At 34.4% G+C, this 24,737-nt stretch overlaps 1 protein-coding gene and 1 long non-coding RNA gene across 9 annotated transcripts in view; one reads left to right on the top strand and one right to left on the bottom strand.

The window, feature by feature from the left end:
- LOC138920409 (uncharacterized) overlaps positions 1 to 24,737 on the bottom strand; it is a 110,807-nt gene that overhangs the window by 36,678 nt on the left and 49,392 nt on the right. The window contains exon 3 of the long non-coding RNA XR_011431544.1: positions 26 to 121. This is a non-coding gene — a long non-coding RNA (uncharacterized lncRNA). The remainder of the gene's footprint in view (positions 1 to 25; positions 122 to 24,737) is intronic.
- The window catches only part of SMC5 (structural maintenance of chromosomes 5), an 82,197-nt gene that overhangs the window by 42,511 nt on the left and 14,949 nt on the right, over positions 1 to 24,737 (top strand). For all 8 annotated transcript variants that reach the window (XR_011431541.1, XR_011431542.1, XR_002803195.2 and 5 more), the window contains exons 10-17: positions 637 to 791; positions 4,331 to 4,444; positions 9,438 to 9,532; positions 10,183 to 10,315; positions 13,004 to 13,177; positions 13,283 to 13,452; positions 16,970 to 17,093; positions 17,458 to 17,580. Coding sequence is in view for 2 of the 8 variants with exons in the window: in XM_023627217.2 (XP_023482985.1) it covers positions 637 to 791; positions 4,331 to 4,444; positions 9,438 to 9,532; positions 10,183 to 10,315; positions 13,004 to 13,177; positions 13,283 to 13,452; positions 16,970 to 17,093; positions 17,458 to 17,580 (1,088 nt within the window). In the remaining 6 variants the exon portion in view is untranslated. The remainder of the gene's footprint in view (positions 1 to 636; positions 792 to 4,330; positions 4,445 to 9,437; positions 9,533 to 10,182; positions 10,316 to 13,003; positions 13,178 to 13,282; positions 13,453 to 16,969; positions 17,094 to 17,457; positions 17,581 to 24,737) is intronic.

Genomic DNA, 24,737 nt, shown 5'->3' with positions numbered 1-24,737 from the left:
CTGTCATCTGGGATTTGTCTCATACCTTTTCTGTGTTGGATAAAGTTATTCCTGAATTCTGTGTCTTCATTTTTCGTACATTACTTCCTCATTTTGTGAGAGTACTTCTTCAGGTAACCTCCTACAAAGAGATATTTGGAAATTAATTTCAAAGTCTTTGCATCCCTGAAAATATCTGTATTTCATTATCCCCTTTTCTCAGTGGTGCATATACAATTCTAGGTTGAAAATAATTTTTTCTCTCAGAATTTTAAAGCCCTATTGTGATTGTCTTCTGATAGGAAATCTAATGTTTTCTCATTCTTTTGTACATGACCTATTTATTTATTTGTTCTTGACATTCATTTATTCCAGTTTTATTGAGATGTAAGTGACACATAACATTGTGTAACTTTAAGGTATTCAACATGATGAGAGACCTATTTATTTTTGATATCTTAAAGATCATCATTTATCCCAGGTTTTTGAAAATTGGAGAATGATTTGTCCAGGGTGGGTCTTTTTCACTGTACTAAGTACTTGCTAAGTGGTGTTTTTAACTTTTAGATCTAAGATATTCTTTTATATTGCTAGTAGATTACTTCACTAATTAAAATTTTCAGAGAAACCATAGTTTGTTTTATTTTCCAATTTTAGACGTGGAGGAGCATATTGTACGTTTTGACAATCTTATGAATCAAAAAGAAGACAAGCTGAGACAGAGATACCGTGACACGTACGATGCTGTTTTATGGCTAAGAAATAACAGAAACAAATTTAAGCAGAGAGTCTGTGAGCCCATAATGCTCACGGTAAGGAATTTGTTCATCTTGCTAGCATCTGTTAGTTTTATTATTGCAATCATTGTGGATTTTTATTGCTTTAAAAATTCTTAGTCTTCTTAACTCACTGTTTTTCTTTTATCAAACTTGCGGCATCTTGCATATTGCTTAAGCCATACATGAGCTTTTTAAAGGGCCCTTGATCAGTAAACCTGTGAGCTTTTCTAGAAAGGAATATGAAACTGGCAGCTTTTTGACTAAGCATCATGTGTAAAATTAGCATGGTTAGCTGGTTCCTTCTGGCAATTGCTATTCTTAGGTTATAGCAGGCAATAGAGTAAATGTTGCCGAAGGGGTGGAGAATGGCTATAAACAATTATGTTGGTATGGGGCGCCTGACAGAGGATAGACAAGAAAATCACCTGCTACAAAAATAGGGCCTTCTGAGGATTCTAAGAATGAAGCCAGCAGTTTATTGACCTCATAAACATTTGATACCTCTTATTGATGATCATGAGTCATCAAGAATAGGATAGGCTGTATTTACTAAATCATTTAATGAAGTGTGGCCATGGATTTACTAGGAGGATTTCCATCTAAAATATTTAATAAGTTTGGCCATGGAAAGGGGTGAAAAATTAAAAACCACATTTTTTGGTAATGGTATATTAGATATGCATATATAATATAAACTTAAAACTTACCCCAAAATGACATAAAGATTGTTTTTGCTAGATGATTTTTTACTTTAGAAATCACTATTGATCCTTGCAGGATTCATGAAAAGCTCTATTTTCTGTAACTCAAGTTTGTGTTATACTTTATTCAAAATCATTTTGTATAGTTCTTTGTCTTTTATTATATCTTATATTGCATTGGCAAAATTAACATGCTTAATACTGTATTCTCTTCTTGCTCGGGTATGTATTATTAGAATTTTTTTGCGAGATCAAGAAGGAAATATCTATTTTGGATGCAAACACTATTGTTTTGATCAATCTGGTAAGGATTGAAAGAAAATAGAAGAAAAAATATTGTGATCCCTCATATAATAAGTTATAATGCAAATGTAATTGTCAACAGGTTTTTATTAAAATGCCAACCTCAGTACTTCATAACTTTATTAAATTTGCATCCTCTTGTCACTTGATTTCATAATAGAGGCCTATCACCAAGTTACTAGCTGGCATATATTTACATTTTGAATTATATTTGAATCTTTGAGATAAAGGGATATACTCTGCTTTTTTTTTTGACCCTTCCTGGAGTAATCCTTCCCCTTTCCTACCACCTCCTTCCAGCTGAATCCCCTACACACTTACCTAACTCTTCAAAATCTAGTTGAAATGCTACCACTTCCATAGGTGAGTTAGCAACATATAAACTTCAAATTTTAGTCATATAACTTGTCACTTAGCAGTCTATTTCCGTGAGTTATTTCTAATAGTTCCAATCTAGAATTAAAGTGTGCAAATATTTATTTACAGTTATATCCTCAAAGTAGTGTTTATAATAGCAGAATGATGGGGCAAAGAACAAAATTTCCAAAGATATTGATTGGTTACATAAATTATTCTATATCCTTATAATGGGATACTATGCAGCCATTAAGAATGTTGCTGTAGGTGTCTATTTAAGAATATAAAAGGACATTTATGACATGTTGTTCAATCATAAAACAGGTAACAGGATAGGATGTATAGAAAGGTTTCATTTTAAAAAATTGTGAAACAGGAGTCTGCCATCAACCACTAGATCATCTGGAAGTGCTACCCTTCCTATGTCTACCTGTTTGTGTCTTGCTATTTTGTGAAGATGTGGTTTTGAAGAACTTTGCCAAATAGTTTCTTCACCAATCTCATGAGGAGAAAGAGCATGCTAAGAAGCTGATGAAGCTGCAGAACCAACAAGGTGGCCAGATCTTTCTTCACAATGTCAGAAAACCAGATTGCAAATGCAATGGAGTGTGCACTACACTTGAAAGATTGTCAATCGGTCACTGCTGGAAATACACAAACTAACCAGTGACAGAAATGACCCCTACTTGTGTGACTTCCTTGAGACTCATTACCTAAATGAGCAGATGAAAGTCATCAAAGAATTAAATGTCCATGTAACCAACTTATACAAGATGGGGCCCCCAGAATCTGACATGTCAGAATATCTCTAACAAGTACACACTGGGGGAGAGTGACAGTGAGAGCTAAGTCCTAGGCTGGCTTATCCATAGCTATAAAAAAGATGACTTCCTATGGTCATATTTGGGTTACTTTACCCTTTCTCTAAGTTGTAGCAAATACCCACTTAGGTTTTTCTTTCATTTGTATCATTCCTTCCCAATAAAGTAATTTGGTATAAAAAAATTACGAAACGGTAGATACTAAATGTCTGTAGTGTTTATGTCTGTTGGTATTTGATGTGGCTTTAATTTTTTTGTTTGCTTATCTATCAGTTTTCCCATTTTTCTACAGTGATTGATATTCTGTAATTTAAAATAGAGTAATATTGGCCAACATTTATATGACAAACACTGTACTAATTTTTTTTTATTGTGTTATCTTTTTAATCCACATTTAGTCCCGTGAGATATAAACTGTTTTACTATGCCCGTTTTATGGATGAATGTAACTAAAGCTTTCAGAGATTTAGGTAGTACTTGGTCAAGGTCAGATGTAGGATTTGAAGCAACATCTGTCTGACCCCAGAGCCCTAGCTGTTAACTAGTATGCTGCATTTTAGATATATAATACATAAATACCTTCTGTTTCATAAATCTTTATTTTTTCAAGAAAGCTGATTTCCATCTGCTAGAGGTGATGTATCAATCATCTAAAATTCCATAGATAGCATTTTTTATATAGCTCTGTTAAGGAGCTTTAACATGCTCTGCTTTTCAACATACTTATCATCTGCAATAAATAATAGAAGATACTCTTCTTAAAACAATTTGTTTTCTTGACCTATTACTACCTTCCATAGCGTTGAGCCTCACATGCAGAAACGCCTAATTAGTTAGTAATTTTAAAATAAATTATGTTCTAGTGGTGCAAACCTAGGGTTTTTCTTGAAAGCACTGTTAGTTACAATTAATCCATGGCAAGTTTTTTTCGTTAGTTTCATAAAGTTTTGTTCAATTCTTTGTGTTTTTATACTGATCAGTTATTGCCGTGTGTAGTATGACTTCCTCTTGAAGATTAAGGAGAAAAATATTAAAAGTTCGGGGACAGATGAGAAATGTTTATACTCTACGTTACAGTGTAAGCCTATTTCAAATGTTTTCAGTGAGCTGACCAGAAGAGAACTTAAGTTATTTCTTAGATAGTATCAAAATTGTTATGTACCAGGTGCTATTCAAGTCTTGGCTTTTGTTTTACTATGTTTTGGATGCTTCTGGGTAATAAATAGACATTTTAAAATGTTGGCTCTTCAATACCAAGTTGTTCTTTTTTTGTCTTCGTTTTTCTCAAGTATTAAATTTAGTTAAATCTAGGTGTAAAGTATAATTATGTTCTAGTAATCTCTTTGGGTTTCTTGAAAATCAACTTAAATTTTCTTTTTGTTTTGTTTAGATCAATATGAAAGATAATAAAAATGCCAAATATGTTGAAAATCATATTCCATTGAATGACTTGAGAGCTTTTGTATTTGAAAGTCAAGAAGATATGGAGGTTTTTCTCAGAGAGGCAAGTACTAACCACATAATACTTTGACTCACTTAGCACTTAGCTTCCAGTGCTTGAGTTTTAACCTCAAACTAGGGCAAAAAATGATAATGACTAATTTTACTAGCAGTAATGCTTGTGTAAAAATCATTTAATTTTGCCAATTTCTTTCCTATTTATGCCATTATTGGGGAATGAATTGGTTTTATAAGAGGAAGAACAGCCCATAATTCCATCTGTAACATATTTTGGAATTATCATTTGGAATTAATATGAATACTAATTCTGTCACATTATTTTAAGAGAAAGAAACATCGTAACGATGAGCCTTTGGTCTTAGACATCCTTTTTGGAAATGTATTGAAATGAACTCAGTTTTTCTTTGGAGGGGAAATCAGTATGATGTTGTTTCTTATTATTATAAATAAAACCTCTTTAAGAAGAATGAGAATCCTACATCTGGCTAGAAAAACACCATGACCGAGAATCTAAGACCCTGAAAGGCAGCGTGGCTTCATAGTTAAGAGCAGAGACTCTGCAGATAGGCTGCCAAGATTTGAATTCCGACTTTGCTACTGACTTGTGCAAGTTGCCTAAGTGTTTTGTGCCTTAATTTCCTTGTCTGTAAAATGAAGATATATCTGCTTCAAAAGATGGTTTGAGGATTAAATCAGTTAATAAATGAAAAGGTATTTAGAACAGTGCTTGTTAGCTATTATTGTTTCTATCATTTACTGTGTGTCTATATAATACATATTATTAGCTATGTATGTTGTTATTGTCAGTAAGATTTCTTTTTCCTTTTGCGTTATGCCTTCTACTTCTTTAAAAGCCTCGTAAAGATTAGGCTTAGATTTGGTATTGTTTTGTTTAAACCTTTGCTAGTAAGTCTAAGTGAGGACAGGACCGTGAATCAGCTCAAGTCGTCCTCTGTTTCTCTGGTACACAGTGATTGGGAAGAATCCTTACTTTGTCTGTCTTTTACCATATTGCCCTACTTCTGGTTTGGGAGTTGGCAGGGAACGTGAATATAAGGTGACTGGATAGAATGGTTGGATGTGTAAAATTATAAAATGGACTCCAAAGAGTTAAATATCTGTGTATGTTAGAATTGTTTAAGCCTAACCAGTGAGGTACTGATCTGGTGTCAAAGCTCACTGAAGAAGTAGGTTATTTAGACTGCAAGTCTGTGAGACATAGCACTGATTTCTGTTTTGCAAATGGCCAGTTTAGCCTATACCGAGTAGCTTGATTTGCCACAAAAAACTCACGCTTCCTTTGTGCTAGGGATTTGAACCATATATTGATAATGTGGCATAGGTTCCTAAAAATTTGACCTTTATTTTTTTATTGTGCTATATCAATGAACTTTTCATAGCTTCTCATCAGTAGGACCAGAACTTGCTCTTACATGTATGACTTTTTGTGTGCATATTTTAAATTATGATATTTGTTGTACGTAACTGCTCCTTATAATTGTATCTACTAGAATACCGTTGCCCATCTTTCAGTAACTTACAGACCATCTTCACAGTTTTCACCATTTCTGCATCTTCCATGCACTAGCACACCATTTCTGCTGTATCTGGGTACCAACTATACTATTATTTAATATATTTTTTTAAATCACTTCACTTTGTTATTCAAACAGAATATTCCAAAAGGAAGTATAATATCACTACCATTCTGGGGGGGGGGGGACGACGACATAATTTGCATAACAATAAAGACAATTAAAACAATTTTAGTAAATCCTGGATCCATGCTGTTGCTTACTGAAAGCAGATAGCATGATTTTAAAGAAAGGAAATTATAAGGAGTTAAGGACATGCTGACACCATAGTGTAACTTTCTCCTTGGTATGAGTTATATTGAAAGGGAAATTACTTTCTCATTGTGTAATTCAGTTTTATTTAGTGTAACCACTGAAACAATAGATCTTAAAAACTTAAATCAACCCTACATACTAGTATCATTGATATATTCACTCATGGCCAATATTGTTTCATCTATACCTCCACTCCTCTTTTTCTTTTTTTTTAAATAATTTCTTATTTTGATGTAACTTCAAACTTTCAGAAAAGTCACAAGAATCATATGTGTAACTTCTATATACCTTTTACTCAGATTCTCTAATTGTTTACATTTTTCCCTATTTGCTTTATTTCTCCATTGTGAAGTAAAGTCAGTTTTGCTATAACCTAATATATACATTCCTAAAAATCACTATGCTATGCAAAATTGTGAAATAAAAACCCAAAGGGCCTGTGGGGGAAAAAATAGTAGCATGATTTTATACATGTTAAATTGTTAAATACACAAATAGAGTAAATATGGTGTTTTGTTTTTAAAAAGACCTGAAGTTGGGTTGTGGAAGTAGGCATTGGAAGGATTCAGTTTGTGAATTGTGTACTAGGTAAAGCAATTATAAAGCACTTAACTGAAATTGGATGGAAGGTTGTAACACCAAATGTGGTTGAGTATCACACATGTGGTAAACTGAAGTAGGTGGTACATGTTTGAGAGAGGGGGTGTGTGTGTCTGTATTTGCACACAGATTGTATGTATTCCTACACAGCTCAGTTCAATTCGGTGCAATTTTCTGCATTTACCTAGAGAAAACTTTGTGTTTCTTGTAGATGTAATTGTACATAAGCAATGTGAAATTCACGTAGTGTTTAAATTGTCCCCTAATATATCAATTGCTTGAAACAAATTTGTCTTCAAAACAAGCATTATAACAAAACTACTTCTGTCCTTGTAATTATGTGTATGGAAATACTTAGAGACTTTGAAAATATCCTGTTCTTCATGAAACTTCGTAGTTGGTTTAAGAACCATTAATGATTCTAACTCAATCATTTCTTCTATATTTATTAGTTGGCATTCTACTAGAAGGGAGGGCTTTTTCTTTTCTATTTATTTGTTGATTCATAGAATTTTATTTTATTTTTGCTGAGGAACATTTGCCCTGAGCTAACGTCTGTTCCAGTCTTCCTCTATTTTGTATGTGGGTCACCACCACAGCACGGCTGCCACCGAGTAGTGTAGGTCTGTGCCCAGGAACTGAACCCAGGCCACTGAGGCAGAGCATGCTGAACTTAACCAGTAGGCCCTAGAATTTGTTTTTTTCATGGATTATAATCCATTACTATTATTATTTATTTTAATGCTCAAATTGTCCCAGATTTGGCCAGTGAGACCTTCTTCAAGTTGACTCCTGTATCCTGCTTGTATTTTGCCATTGTATTTTGAGCACTATATACTTTTTGTCAGAGCAAGATTATTGACTCATCTTGAATACTCTGTCTGGTCCTTACAATCTGCCTTTTTCCTAAAGAACCCTAGTTCCTTTTAGAAACCCAAATCTGGGTACCAGATGTATTCATTGCTGCTAGTGTCTCATTGCTTCTAAGCCTTCGCATGCAAACCTTTGTATCCATTTCTATGTTATCTAGAGAACAAGAGAGCATAAGTGCACCATCAGTTCACACTGATACTTCAGTTACAATCCAACACAATAGGGTTCCTTCTAGTCTTTCTCCCTTGCATATTTATAATTTCCTTCTGTAGCAGTGAAAAACATAGCCCCCCTTGTCATCAATATATTTACTCATTTGTTTAAGCTTAGAATGCTGTGAAAGTAGTTTCAGAATTGCTAATTCGTGCCACCCTGAGAATCTTCCATTCCACCATCCCATCATACCTCCATTAATTTCTCTCAGCATTGTTTGGGCTTTTTCAGTGTATTAAGTCTTGCTCATTTTTTGTTAACTATGTTCTTAGGTATTTCATGATATTTTGACACTGTTATAAATGGATTTCTAAAATTTGTTTTCCGGTTGTTCATTGCTAGTGTATTGGCATACAGTTGATTTTTTTGCATTGATCTTGTATCCTGTGAGACTGTTGAATTCACTTATTGAAATGTAGTATAGTCATACATTGTTTAATGATGGGGTTATGTTCTGAGAAATGCATCATTAGGTGATTTCATTGTTGTGCGAACGTGAGTTTACTTATACAAACTTAGGTGGTATAACCTACCACATACCTAGGCTATATGGTACTAATCTTATGAGACCACTGTTGTATATGTGGTCTGTCGTTGACCAAAACATTGTTATGCAGTGCGTGACTGTAGTTCCTTTGTTGATTCCATAGGATTTTCTTTGTAGAAAGTCTTATCTTTGTAAATAGACCTGTTTACTTTTCCTTTCCAATCTTTTACCTCTTTGTTGTGCTTCACTACAGTGGTTAGTGCCTCCAGGACATTGTTGAAGAGAAGTAGCAAGGTTAGAAGTGTTCCCAGTCTTAGGGGGAAAGCACTTAATATTTCACCATTAAGTATTATGTCTGCTGTACATTTATCATAGGTGCCCTTTATCGGGTTGAGGAAGTTTCCTTCTGTTGCTAGTTGACTGATAATTTTTGTCATGAATGGCTGTTGAATTTTATCAGATATTTTTCCTGCATCTGAGATCGTAATAGGGCTTTTGTACTTTATTCTGTTAATACGATAAATTAGATTGGTTGATTTTTGAATATTACATCAATCTTGAATTCCTGGGAAAAGCTCTACGTGGTCATGTATACCGTTCATATATTGCTGGATTCTTTTTAGTAATATTTTGTTAAGAATTTTCACATGTGTGTTCATGAGGGATCTTGTAACATTTTTGTCAGGTCTTGGTATCAGGATTATGCTGGAATCGTAAAATGACTTGGGAGATGTCCCTTCCTCCTGTTTTCTGAAACAGTTTTGGTGTTACTGCTTTCTTAACTTTAATAGAATTTATCAGTGAAAATAACAAAAGAAATGTACTCTTTTGGTAAAAATACATAATTGCAATATAAAAACACAACTATTTTCTAAGTACATACCATTAAAATATCCAGTCAATGTTCAAATTACTGATCATCCCATGAATGCCAATAGGAATATGGTAACTTTAAAAATCATTTTGAATGTTAGTATATGATAATTAAAATAGTATTTTTCACTTATATTCAGGTTCGTGACAATAAAAAATTAAGAGTAAATGCTGTTGTTGCTCCCAGGGTTTCACATGCAGACAGAGCACCTTCAAGATCTCTAAATGAACTAAAGTAAGTCTTCAAAATGTTATTAGAACTAACCTGTTACTTTGAATATTAAATAATCATTTCTTCTTAAATATATTTTAATTATTTCTGTCACATAAATGTTTTTGATATAAGCTGTATTATTCCCTTCTGAAGGATCTCTCCTTAAGTCTAAAGTAATGAACAGTCTAGGCCAGGAATGGATCGTGGTATAACTAGTTTATGATGGTGATGTTTCAGATCAGTGGAACAATATTTGATGAAAGATACTAAGATAGTTGGTTAGTTATTGGGAAAATAAAATGATAAATCATCACTTCATAATGCCAAAATAATTTCCAGAAGGACTAAATGGAAAAATTGCAATTATAAAATAGCTATAAGTAAACATCTTAACTCTGGATGTAAGTAGACATTCTAAATATAAAAGCAATGAAAGATACAACAAAAAAACAGATTAATGAATTGTAATCATAAATATATTAATTTTAAACTTTTCTGACAAGGAATAAATCTCAATATTAGGTGATTTTAAAACAAAGAAAAAAGACTTTTCTTTTTCTGTACCGTTGTTAAATAATTTATATTTTATTGTTTATTGGCCATTTGTAACTATCAGATTTTTTAAAATGATATTTTAAGAAGAAAAATCTAGCAGGTGGTTTTCCTTTCAGACCATATGGGTTTTTCTCTTATTTACGCGAGTTATTTGATGCACCTGATCCTGTCATGAGTTACCTTTGCTGCCAGTATCATATTCATGAAGTTCCTGTAGGAACTGAGAGGACCAGAGAAAGAATTGAACGGGTAAGAGAGTACTGAATTAATACCAAAAACGTAGTTTTGTTAAACTTCCTAGCTTCAAGTCAAGGAAAAATTGTGAGGAATTTAAAAGAGTGTGTCGTTCTGTTGTTTTTAACCACACGGAAATTATCTTTGTATTTTACGTGTTTAATATGACATAAAACAGTGACTTTTGACTAATACTTTATGACGGGAGTGATGTGGGCTTACCTAGAGTAAATAAATACATAATCCCTGTAGGGTAATGGAATAAAGTTAAAACTTGAAAAGAGATACCTGGCATTGTTCTGCCTTGCTTGACAAACCTGTGTTCAGACATGGTATTAACTGTTTGATCATGTAAATTCTTGAATTCTGGATTATCTTTCAGACAAATTATACTTTAGGATGGTAGGCTGGGATATAGAACCGATTTGGTCAGCCCTCCCCTCTAAAAGCTTCCATTTAAGATTATCCCGTGTATGAATGATCACCCTTAATAGGATCCCATTTTCCTGGCTAGTATAGCTACATAAACCCTTAGTTCCTGTATTCTGCTAGTGCTGCTTGGAGTTTTCTTCTCCTTACGAGTGACCTCCAAGACTGCAAACCACATTAGTTGCTTTTATCACGAGTAGAAACGGAAGAAATCTCTTCTAAAACAGGGTTTTCCATAACACCAAGTTGCCATATTAATACTGCTTGTGCACGTCTAGTACCTAGTTATAGACCTAACTGCTACTTATAATATTGAATTTACTAGCAAAAGTTTTAAATTTTTAACAACCAGTGTACAAGTACCCCTAGGGTAATTAATTTGTAATTTGGGGGCTTTAATGTATTTCATTAACAGAAAATAGAAATGGCTCATTAGCAACCGATTTTACAAAAACGAGCTAATTATTGTAAGTTGCCTGCGTCTTTGATTAAAAATTGCATCCTCTTACAGTGATCATTTGGGGAAACCAAAAATAAAACTCTCCGTGTACCTCTCTTCTGTCTTAATTCACTGGGGTTTAGAAAAGACGACCATATGCACTGACCAAACCAATTTGTGTCATAACTTCAGGGGTAGGTAGGGCTATCTCTGAAAGTAAGGGTAGTAGGAGTTCTACTGTTGCAGAAAGTCTAGAAAATTTGGTGAGGGCTTTCATAACTTTACTTTGGGGCAGAAAGGAGTGATACTGCACTTAGAAAATCATTTTTACTTTTTGAATAGTGCTTCAAATTGAATTATTTTTATGTACTTTTACCTTTAAACAAAGTGTTAAAGTCACCTAGAAAGCTTTAATTCTACTGTTTGTACTAGAGAAAGAGCATTGAATTCATATAATTTACATTAAAAGGGAGATGAATTCTTATGTTCCCCTTCATCTGTTTTCAGGTATTTTCTGTTAGCCTTAATCTTTCCGGTTTTATATAAGTGCTGATATTTTAAAAATGCTTGAACACATTGAATGTTTCTTATACTTTATTCTTCTGAAGCCCAGCTCAGTTATGTGTCATGTATAAATACTCTATAAATTATGATGAGACACTTAGATAGAGCAAAGTCAGGAAGTATTTTAGACACCTGGTATTATCTTGGCCGCCATTCAGAAGATATAAACCTTCATTGAGGAAATTTCCTGCCTTTATATTCTCAGTCCTTCTGTAATGGCTGTATTTCTCCCTTAGAATAAAAATATATTCTTTACTGTAAGTTTTGCTTTATTATCGTACCCTAACATTTTAGGTTCTCTAACAATGATTATACCCTGTTTATGGCATTATTCTCTCATAATTGCTGAGACTCTCCCCTTTGGTTAACTTTTCTGCTGACCTTAGCTTACGATGTTCTTTTTGCTGGGAGTGCCCTTTCCTCATCATCTCCAGCAGTTTAAATCAGTTTAAAATTTATTTTCATGAAGCTTGGGTAGGCTAACCTTATCTAGGCTTTCCCTTTATTCCAAATTATTCAGCATTTATGGATGCCAGTTTATACCCTACTAAACTAAGTGTGCCTAAATATGTCTTACCTCTTCACTTAGACTGTAAACTTCTGGAAAGAAACAAGCCACAAGAATATTGGTAATGAACCTTTAGAGATTGGAAAAAGCTGCAATACTAAAAGCTATTCTTTATAAATATACAGAAGTAGATCTAGTAATGTTAAGGTGTTTAGAATGTGCTTTAGTTTATGAAACTCCCTGTATAAGTCCCTGAGAGAAAAGATCTCAAAAAAAGTCTTTGAAATCCTTGAAAAGTGTTTCCATTAAGTATTCCACCAAACATACAGGAATTAAATGTGAGATTAGGTGCCTTTGAACAATATAACTGAGGGGAGAGGAGATTAAATGACTTAGTGGAGACGACACAGTTCGGTCTCCTGGGCAGCTGGCTCCCGATATTTCTTCTGTAGAGAGAACAAGCTCCACAATTTCCCTACTTGGAGAGATTGTGGAGTGAAGCAGCAGCGTGGCTGACTTTGCTAGTTGTTTGGTTTTCTCCCAATTCTCTCTTCCTTAGTCTTTCTTACTGTTTTCCAAAATAATAACCTGAAATGGATCAGCCACTGTTTTAGAGATGTTGGATAAGTAAAAAGAAAAAAAGAAAGTACATGTAGTATATTTTGATCTTCTAAAATTCACTTGATCTGTATTTTTAATTCTTTAGTCCTTTTAAAAATATAGTTATTGTTAGATGTGTGCTAATACTTGTTTTACATTGTAGGTAATACAAGAAACCCGATTAAAACAAATTTATACAGCAGAAGAAAAGTATGTGGTGAAAACTTCTTTTTATTCAAACAAAGTTATTTCTATTAACACATCCCTAAAAGTAGCCCAGTTTCTCACAGTCACTGTAGATCTAGAGCAAAGACGACACTTAGAGGAACAGCTAAAGGTTGGTTATTTTGATTTGGATTTTAGAAAAGAATATTAACTGAATTTATAATACTTTAACTAGAACTGTTTTTAAGATACACTAACAATTTTGAATATTCCATAGGAAATTAATAAAAAATTGCAAGCAGTGGAATCAGACTTGATTGCCTTACATGAGACAAACAAACGTCTCGAACACAAAGACAATGAACTTAGACAAAAGAAGAAGGAGCTTCTTGAAAGGAAAACCAAGAAAAGACAACTGGAACAGAAAATTAGTTCCAAACTAGGAAGGTATCTTTTTAGCCTTTTCGGGTGGGGCTAGGGGGTGGTACAAAGCGCTATGAGGATATTATTGGTTATACCCTATAATGACGACACCATCCCACAAGCAGGTTTTGTAATAATCTGTCTCTCAAACTTTAATCCTACTACCCAAAACACAATTTTAGTCCACAGGGCAAAGGGAGGTGAATCTTAAGTGTTGTGAGTTTTTCTATTCCCTAATCAGCTATTCTTATCGCAGACCCCTGTCTATGCTTAAGTATTATTGAGGACCCTGAAGAAGTTTGTTTATATGGATTATATCTATTGATATTTACCACATTAGAATTTAATTTCTAATTTTAATACTGAGAATGCTTAAAATATTTTTTAAGTCATTTAAAAGTGACAATAAGTCCATTATACATTAACATAAATCTTTATGAAAAACAACTATTTTCCAAACGAGATACATTTAGCAAGAAGAATGGCATTATTTTACATTTTTATAAATCTCTTTAGATCAAGTCAGTTGTTTTTCATATCTGTTTCTGTATTCTCTTGGTTCTGAGATGTTGTTTTGGTTCAAGTATATGGGGAAAACCTGGCCTCACATAGATACGTAGTTGGAAAAGGGAAGAGTACTTTATTAGACTTTTCAAATACTTGTGTATATTCTTCTTTAATACTGCATCAAAACTTGCCAAGGTGTGGTTTGTTAAAGTTTAATTGCAGTGTGGAATCTGAAATCTTAATTAAGTGCATCTTTTACCCATAAATGATCTTGCTACATCATTCATTGGTCATTTGGAAAATATTGGTTCACCGAGTCACATAGATCTTTGTTTATTGTATAATATCAGAAAATAGTGACATTGACCTCCAGTCCCATCAGCCTGTAAGAATTGGGAAGCTCACAGTGGTGGATACAGATTTGCCAAATTTCTAATTTTCACTTGAAAGCTTGAATTTTATCATTGGCAACAAATATTCTCAGTTATTTTCCTTGAAATGATAGGCTCACTTCATTCACTTTTGGGGGGAAAAAATCTGCCAAATACCCAAGTCTGAATAATTATAGTTTGTCATTCTTTCAAGTAAAAATGGTATTCCATGAAGAGTGTCTAGTCCAGCTCCCACCTCAAACGAATGTCTTTCCTTGAGACAACTGTCATTCTTTGGTATACAGCAGAAGTGCTTTATAAGTACTGTGTACTTCATGTTTCATTTCACTGAATATTAAAAAGATATATACTTAAAGACTTGAGATTTAATAAAATTAATAATTTTTACTGTGTCATCAAGGACATTCTTCAGTGAATTTGCCATTTTTTAAATTTTTGAGTGCACGGCAGTGAAGAATCTAATGACTCTGATGCACTCTGGTGCTACTACCTTGATTCATTCTAAAGCACTAGCATTTTTACCCACTTGCTTTTGCACCATCAGTGCAAATGTCCACACAGTGAGAGGGGCAAATCACATCTTATTATAACCATGGTTTCAAGGATCCCCAGGAGTCTGTGGGCTACACTTTGAGAACCACTGACCTAGATGAATATCCAGAATAATATGTGCATTGAATTTAGAATGGTGAGAGAGGGGAGGGGATGGTATACGCAGTAAGATTATCAAATTAGGCTATTTGTTTTCTCACCAATTCTGAAGGAGAGTAATGGGTAAGGAGGAAGTTATGCTGATTTTCCTGGAATAGAATGGGCACCTGGAGGTTTGTCTCACTGCCTCAGTTGTAATCTCCCTTGTTACAGGTAGGATTATGTCTGCTTGGCCTTAATGGTCATGTGTTCCACAGAATTCTGTACGAAATATGAATAGTCTCAAATGTCTTTTCCAAAAGGAAAACTGCTAGTGTACTGTAAGAGCCCAGGCAACTATTCTCAGAACTGATTAAAAGTTTTATTTTGAATTTAGATATTTTGTAGAAACTGGAATATCTAAGATGGGATGAAAGCTATTACAGTGTTCAGTCTAGGGGAAAGGAACATGGCTTCCAGTTTCAAGTTTTTTCCCATGTTCTACCATCACACAGCTCAGAACTTTTTGTTGTTATTATTCTTTTATGCTTTTTCTTGTAGAATAAAGGTATTAATGACATAGTCAGTTTTTAATAATAAATGATAACTCATTGCCTTGAGTAGGATGTAAGTTTACACTTACCTAATATATATAGTATGTTTCTAAACACATTCATAAATTAAATCATATTTGAAATGCATTAAGAAAATTTGTTCTTTATTGTTTTTTAAAGCAAACAATTGCCCATTAACTTTTGTTTAAAAAGTTAATAACGTACCTGGGTTGCTTAAAGCAAGATATATCTAAGTCTAGCTGTCTAGAATTTTTTCAACTTTAAGCCTTTTTACAACTTTAACCCTTCACTTCATTTCTATCCTTAGTCATTTACAAGACACTTAACCTTTATTGTTCAACTGCTGTATTGGACCCATGGTTTAAAACTAAACATTCTCCTCAGTATGTAGCATTGATTTTTCTAGTAAAATGACCTTTCATACCCATTACCATCCTGCTGTCTCATACCTACTGTTACTCACTTTGGAATACTGCAGTGGTGACCTGGTTCCTGATCTCTTCCTGACTAGTCCCCTCACCATTCAGGCATCCAGAATACTGTTGTTAAATTTATCTTTTTTTCGTGTTCCTACCCCATTCAAGAATATCTCTTGTGGCTTCCTACTGTTACTATATGAAATTTAATTAAGCACTGCTTTCCCTTAGATTGCCTTTCAAGTTTTTCAGAGTCTTGTTTCACTCTACTCATGCTAACTTATTTCCCTAGCCACCCCAACACTCTCTTCCATGTACAATTCAGGCTGCTCTGCAGCATCCACTGAACTTGTTCATTCTTGTATATTGTTGCTTCCATCGTTTGTTCTTGCTTTTTCTCTGGAGGCAACATAGTGTAGTGGAAAGCACTTTGGCTTTGGTGCCAACCACATCTTACCACTTAATATCTGTGTTCTTAAGTAACTTAATTAACTTCTGAGCCTTAGTTTCTTCATCTTAAAGTAAAGAGGAAAGTATTAACTTTCAGGATTGTTGTATTGTCTTTTCATTATGTTTTTTTACCTATTAATCAAATCTCCCCAGTTAAGCTCCTTGAGGGAAGAGACTGTGTTTGTAAACAATGTTGATAGCCACCGTAGCCCTAGAGAAGAAGTAGTACTATTGTTATTTCCACTTTGCACGTGAAGAAACTGAAGCTCAGAAGAGCAACTTGTCTGCTTATGCTGTTCATTAGTGGCAAAGAGGAAATTCAAATCCGTCTTTTTTGACTCCAGATCCTATACCATTAGCATTACCTGGACTATGCTGGGCACATGATATATCTCAACAAACATGTTTTGATTGCGAGTGGTTGCATAGCATGATGATTTAATCTAGAAGCTAGCAGTTTGGACTCTGGGTGGTATTACTAAGTAGACCATAAAACAGTAGGGGACCTAAGGATTTGGGTTCAATTCTTGTGTTTAACTCTGATTTCTCCATCATTATTTGTTTCTTACAGTTTAAAGCTGATGGAACAGGATACTTGCAACCTCGAAGAAGAAGAGCGAAAAGCAAGTGCTAAAATCAAAGAAATACATGTTCAAAAAGCAAAACTTGTTACCGAATTAACAGACCTGATAAAGGTAAGGCATTTTTGTAATATTAGTCTTTTTTTTATAATAGGTAGATAAGATAGTAAAATCTTAGCAAGGCATTTTTATTAGTTTCAGCTTGCTGTATTGTTTGACATTTCTCCTTATAGGTCGATAAATTCATTAAAAGCACTCATTAAGCTAAATTATTTTATTCCAGATGACTTGACTAAATACACAGGAAAACTGAAAATTCTCTTGTAAGAAATAGTTATAAAAAGAACTATTTGAGAGAAGTATCAGTCACAGTAGAAAAATGTTATTTTTTTCATGGTGTATAAATTTGTCTTTTTAAAAAAACTATTATTTTTCTTAGTGTAAAATAAATTAAACTCTTAGGGGTTTTTGTTTCTAGAGTTGTACTTCTTTGCATATAAAAAAAGTAGATTTAATTCTTCAAAATACTACAGTGATCTCCGAGAAGAACAAATTAGAATCAGATTATATGGCTGCTTCATCACAACTACGTGTCACAGAGGTAAATTTTTTGCTTTTGTTTATCTTGGGGTTCCAGCCTTAGACCAGTTTGAAAACATACATCATCATTTGCAATATGCAGTTTGTTGTGTGTTCTTTAATTGACAAATTTAACGTATCCTACCGATGAGGAAGCAATATTTGAAACACTTTGTACTGTGCATTTTTTGTTGTTTGATTGGGGGAGAGGTGGTAATCAAAAAAGAGAAATCAGAGTATCCGATTTAGTATCTGAAAACCAAAGTATCCTGTTTGCTTTCTTTCTTTCTTTTTCTTTGGTGAGGAAGATTGTCCTTGAGCTACCATCTGTGCCAGCCTTCCTCTAATATGTATGTGGGACACTGCCAGAGCCTAGCTTGATGAGTGGTGTATAGGTCCATGCCCAGGATCCAAACCTGTGAACCCCAGGCCACTGAAGCAGAGTGCACGAACTTAACCACTGCACCACCAGGCAGGCCCTCTGTCCTCTTTCTTAATCCATATAAATTACAATCATTACGGTTAGCAAGCAGCAACTAGTAGCTTCTAATTTCAGTTTGTACATCCCATGAAGTAAACTACAGAAGAGTTCTCATCATCACTAGCAGTGGTCTTAGTGTATCTTCTTGGCAATTTAATCTTCTGTTAAAATCTGTGAAATAATGATAAGTATTGAAATAGCGTGCAAGGTGGGAAACATGCTAACATACTAAGTTAACGTAAATCCCAAAGAAGAAATAGCAACAAAATGGTAGTGACAGTAGCATAGTTTTTGAGTCTTCCAAATCCTTTCCCCAAAATAGGAGAGCAACTAGGATAGCATAATCACAGCAAAACCATGGGCAACATATACAACAAAACTAAGTTTCAAGGTATCCCATTTGGTGTACTGCAGTATATTCTCACATTAACCACCCAGGGGTAGCATCAGACTGTACAAATTAAGGGCACAGTCTCCAGCAAGACTGCCCTTCAGATGTCAGCTGCAAGTTCAGGGGTCCTCAGGCTACCTGCACTTCTGACCAGCTGGCTACAAATTTGAGGGTTCCTTTAATCCCCTCAGGTTCAATAACTCACTAGAATGACTCACAGAACTCAAGGAAATACTCAACAATTACAGTTTTATTAAAGGATAAAAATCACTGCTAGTGAAATGAAAAACATACAGGGCGAGGTCTGGGAGGATCCTGAACACAGAGTCTCTGTACCCTTTTCCCATGAAATTAGGGTGCATCACCCTCCTGGCACATCAGTGTCTTCACTAATCAGGAATCTCTGCTGAGCTTCGGTGTTCAGAGTTTTTACTGGGGTTGCATTACCTCGGCATGATTGACTGAATCATTGGCCGCATGGTTGAACTCAGTCCCAGCCCTTTCCCCTGGAAGTCAAGAGATTGGGCTGGTAATCATGTGACTCAAAGCCCAGCCCTCTTAATCACATGATTTGTCTTTCTGGCATTGCCTGCCCCCATCTGCTTAAACTCAGGTGTAATCCAAAGGGCTCAGGAATAATGAAGACACTCTTATCACTCAGAAAATCCTTAGGGTTTTAGAGTCTCCCTCTCAAGAGCCAGGGTCAAAGGCCAGTCAAATTCTTTGTTATATAATACCTGTAAACTCCAAAATAGAAGCAGGGAAGATCTAATCAGCAGTAGCATCAAGACTGGCATGGTATCAGTAAGCATATGGTAAGAAGCAGGAGGAAGGCTCGGGGAACCCAACAATCAAGTCACCAACAGCTACGCATCTCTGAAGGAAGGAGGGTCCACTAGGTGTGGAAGGTTCAGCGGCCAACGTGGAAGCATCTGAAACTGCGAGGGGACTTTGTAGACTCCAGAAAGGTCAGATGCTGCTGGGGCGGCCCAGTCCCTGTGAACGCTCCAACCAGCTGAAACTGCTTTGCACAACAAAGCTGCTCACTGAGGAGAACTCGAACCACATAGACTAAGGAGGCCGTAAAATATATATGTTACAAGGCTGACAGTGTAGCTGAAGCACAACACTCTAAAATGGGAGAAGGGAGACGGTATCAGTAACAGAACATACTTGCTGATTGTCCTGTAGGTATTATCAGGAAATAAAAGGATATTACGTCAAATTAGATGTTTTGGGAGAAAGAAATGAGAAATTTAGTCTTGTTTATAGCGGGGACCAGCAGACAGTATCTCACAAAAGATATTAAGGACTTAAGGATATTATATAAGGTATTTTATTCAAAGTAACATTTCGAATGAAAATATAAGCTTTCCTAAATACCAGAAGATATACAAAGAAAAGGGGAGGGGGACAATAAAACAGATCACATCATTAAAGACGAGGTATTTGATTTATATACAAATATGACACAAATATAACAAACAATAGCAGAACTAAGGCCAAATGTCAATCCTACCATTAAATGTAATGGATATAATTTATCTTTTAAAAAAAAGATTTTTTGACATCCAATATTTTGCAGAATATAAGAGGTACATTTAAAAGAAGGACATTCAGAAAGGTTTAAAATAAAAGGACAGTGAGCACAAGTGATCTTTTTGGGTCAAAAAGATGCAAAGTATCAATCAAAAATATCTAAATCCGTGAATCCATAATAATACTTTAAAAATAATAATATTGGTCACCTTTGGAGGATATTAAGGAACCAGCTCATTATTTTTAAAAATGGCAAGGAAAGAATCTAACATTTATCCTGACTTTCTTATGTGAATTGTTATTTAGGATAAACAAATAAATGAAGAAGGGAAGTTTTTCTTTACAGAAGTATTTCAGATAATAAAATGCAGGAATTGTAGTATTAGAATATCACGATTTTACGGTGGCTAATGAGTCAGTGGATCACACTGGCTGCTAACTTCACCAAAAGATAGCCAGATATTTATGTGTATCCTGATAGAAGGACGTAACACCTGCTATGAAATAATCTTTTGAAAGAAATCAAATTTCAGTTTGATTAAGCCTCCAGAACAAGGTTTCTCAACCTCAACACTATTAACATTTTACACTGGATAATTCCTTTTGTGGGGGCCTGTCCAGTGCATTGTAGAATGTTTAGCCAGCATCCCTGGCTTCTACTTGCTAGATGCTATTAGTACAACCTTCTCCCCACCCTAGTTGTGACAACCAAAAATGTCTCCAGACATTGCCAGATGTACCCTGGGGAGCAAAATTGTCCCCATTTCAGAACCACGACTCTAAGACTACCAGTTTACAGGAAATAAAGGAGACTGAAAAATACTAAATGACACCATAGGAATACAGTCAGCAAAATCTAGCATGTGAGGAACTATATAGGACAAATCATTTATTTCAAGGCTGTCCAACAGAAATATAGTGCAAGCTATATATATAATTATAAACTTTCTAGTGACCAAACTTTTACAAGTAAAAAGATATAGGTAAAATTGATTATAATAATATAGTATATTAAAATATTTCAACATGTGTTAAAATATTGAAAAATTGAGATATTGTACATCTTTTTTCATTCTAAGTCTTCAAAATATTTTATACTTACAGCATATCTCAATTCAGATGATAAATTTTAATCAGAAATATTTGATCATTGTTTGATTTTATAAAACTTACAGTTGAAAAAGATCACATACTCAAGTTATTCTAAGCATTTTCCAATAGCTGAGCTGAATATTGATTTTTAATATTAAATTAATTTAAATTAAATTAAAAATTTAGTTTCTGGGTCACACTAGCCACATTTTAAATGCTTAATAGCCACACATGACTTGTGCCTTTTTTATTGGACAGTATAATATCTAAGGGAAAGGAAACCTATAATTTAAAAGGGGCTTAAAAAACATATTAGCCAGATAGAATGTGTGGGCATTATTCTGATCCTGATTTGAACAAAGCAACTTAAAAAAAAAAATTCTAAGAAATGAAAATTTGAATACTAACTCAATATTTGATAATATTAGAATTTATTGATAATATTTTTAAGTTTGGTAATGAGACTATGATAAACAACTTTATGGCAATAAATTTGACGCTTTAGACATGGACAAATTCCTTTAAAGGTACAAACTGCCAAAGGTCACTGAATAAGAAATAGCTAACTAGAATAGCCCTATATTTACAAAAGAAATGAAATTTGTAGTTAAAAACCTCCCCTCAAAGAAAACTAGGCCCAGAGGCTTCACTGGTGAATTTTACCAAACATTTAAAGGAAGAATTAGTACCAATTCTACTCAAAGTCTTCCAAAGGTGAAGAGGAGGGGAATGCTTCTTGACATGTTCTATGAGGCCATCATTACTGCATATCAAAACCAAACAAGGACAAGTAAGGAAACTACAGACCAATATCTCTCATGAACATAGGTGCAGAATTTCTTAATAGAATGTTAGCAAATTAAATCTAACAATATGTAAGAGAGTAATACATCCTAAGCAAGTGAGTTTATCCCAGAAATACGAGATTGATTTAACATTTGGAAATTTATCAGTGTAATTTGCCATGAGAACAACTAAAGAAAAACCAGATAATCATCTCAATATATATGGAAAAAACATTTGACAAAATCCAACATCCTTTTGTGATAAAAAACTGCATCTAGGAGTAGAGGGAAACTTCACCTGATAAAGGGCATCTGCCAAAAACTAACAGCTCATATCATATTCAATGGCAAAAAACTGAAAGCCTTACCCTACTGATTGGAAACAAGGAAAAGGCTCACTCTCACCTGTTCTATTCCACGTTGTACTGGAGCGTCTAGCTAGTGCAATAAGGCAAGAAAAAGAAAAAAAAGGCTTACAGATTGAAAAGGAAGAAGAAACTTACTATTTCAGACAAACGATCATTTCTGTAGATAATCTTAAGGAATCTACAAAAATGCTGCTGGAGCTATCAGTGAATTTAGCAAGGTTGCAGGAAGAAACAAGTTCAATATATAGGAATCAGTTGTGGCTCCATCTCTTAGCAATGAACAATTGGAAATTGACATTTAAAAATAATACTGTGGGGGCTGGCCCCGTGGCCGAGTGGTTAAGTTCACACGCTCCACTGCAGGTGGCCCAGTGTTTCGTTGGTTCGAATCCTGGGTGCGGACATGGCGCTGCTCATCAGTCCACGCTGAGGCAGCGTCCCACATGCCACAACTAGAAGGACCCACAATGAAGAACATACAACTATGTACTGGGGGGCTTTGGGGAGAAAAAGGAAAAAAATTTTAAAAATCTTTAAAAAAGTAATACTGTGTACAATAGCATCACACGTATGAAATACTTAGGGATATATTTATAAAATTTATACACTGAAAACTACAAACTTTACTGAAAAAAATTAAGGTAAGACATAAGTAAATGGAGAGATTGATTGTGTTCATGGAGCAGAGATTCAGGATTTGTTAAAATGTCAATTCTTCCCCAAATATATAGATTCAATAAAATTGCCAGCAGGGCTTTTAGCTTTTAGAAATTGCTGAGCTTATTCTAAAATGCAATGGAGTTAGAAGAACTTGGAAAAGGGCAAATTGGATGACTTACACAACCTAATTTTAAGACATTATAAAGCTACAGTAACGAAGACACCATTGTATTGGTGTAAAATTAGATATATATGGATCAGCGGAACAGAATAGAGAATCCAAAAATAGACACACATATACAGTCATATTTTGGCAAAGATAAACAATTCAGTGCAATTCGAGGTAATTCAATGGAGAAAGAATAGTCTAACAAATAGTGCTGGGACAGTTGAATAGTCACATTTAAAAAATGAACCATAACCCTTATGTCATACTGTATACAAATGGGTCATAGACTAAATGTAAGAACTAAAGCTATGTAAAACTTCTTGAAGAAAACAAGAGAAGATCTTAGTGACCTTGGTTTGGGCAAAATAGAATGAATAGAACACAAAAAGTATGAACTGTAAGGAAAAGGAAATCTGAAGTTGTACTTCATCAGAATTATAAACTTCTACTTTTCAATAGACAGCTGTTAAGAAAAGGTAGGCAGCAAACTGGGAGAATACATTTGCAGAACATACACCTGACAGGGGACTTGGATCTAAATGACGGGCTATTACTGTGGGCCAAATCTAGCTTAAGGTCTGTTTATGTAACATCCCTGCCAGCTAAGAATAATTTTTGCACTCTTAAAGGGTTAAAAAAGAGGAAGAAGAAGAGGAAAAATATGTGACAGACTGAATGTGGCCCTCAAAACCTAAAATTTTTATTACTGGCCTTGTGTAGAAAAAGTTTCCTGACCTTTGATGGATACTATAAAAAGAACTCTTAGAACTGTCAATACAAAGAAAAAAAACAACCCAGTCAAAAAATGGGCAAAAGATTTAAAGAAAGTATACAGATAGCAGTTAAGCACGTGAAAAGTTGCCTAACCTTGTCATTCAGCAGGGAAATGTGAATTAAAACTACAGTGAGCTACCACCACACACCACTAGAATGAGTAAAATATTAAGACTGACCATACCAGAGTACTGGTGAGGGTGTGAAGCAACTGGAACTCGCATACATTACTGGTAGAGATTTAAGGTGAATAACCATGTTGGAAAACCATTTGAGGGATTTTTAAATGCTAAACATATACCTGCCATATGATCCAGCCATTTGTCTCCTAGTATATTTACCTAAGAGAAATGAAAGCATATGTCCGCAAAAGACTGGTATATGAATGTGTAGCATCTTTCTTTGTAATAGCTAAAAACTGGAAACAAATGTCTAGCAGCAAAATGGGTAAATAAATTATGGTATATCCATGCAATAGAATATTACTAAGCCATAAAAAGGAATGAATTGCTGATATACACAACATAATGTGGCTGTCAGTTACGCTGAGTGAAAGAGGCCGGACCAAAAAACTCTGTGATTCCATTTATATGAAATTCTACAAAATGCAGAATGCCTAGTGACAGAAATAAATCAGTAGTTGCCTGGGGGAGGGTACAGTGGGATGGATTACAGAGGGATACATAGCTATTGAAGGTGATAGATATGTTCATTATCTTGGTGGTGATAGTTTCACTGGTGTATATATTTGTGAAAATTTGTCAAGTTGTACACCTTAAATATGTGCTCTTTATTCATCAGTTACACTTCAAAGCTGAAAAAGTTTAAGAAAAAAGTTAGGATTTTGTCATTTGTTTCACTGAAGTCTTTTTTCCAATATTTCAAGTATGACATTTTAAACATACACAAGAGTAGAAAGA

Source organism: Equus caballus, chromosome 23 (genome assembly GCF_041296265.1).
Source record: "Equus caballus isolate H_3958 breed thoroughbred chromosome 23, TB-T2T, whole genome shotgun sequence".
In the NCBI taxonomy this organism is placed as follows: domain Eukaryota; kingdom Metazoa; phylum Chordata; class Mammalia; order Perissodactyla; family Equidae; genus Equus; species Equus caballus.
This window is presented reverse-complemented; position numbering and strand designations above follow the sequence as displayed.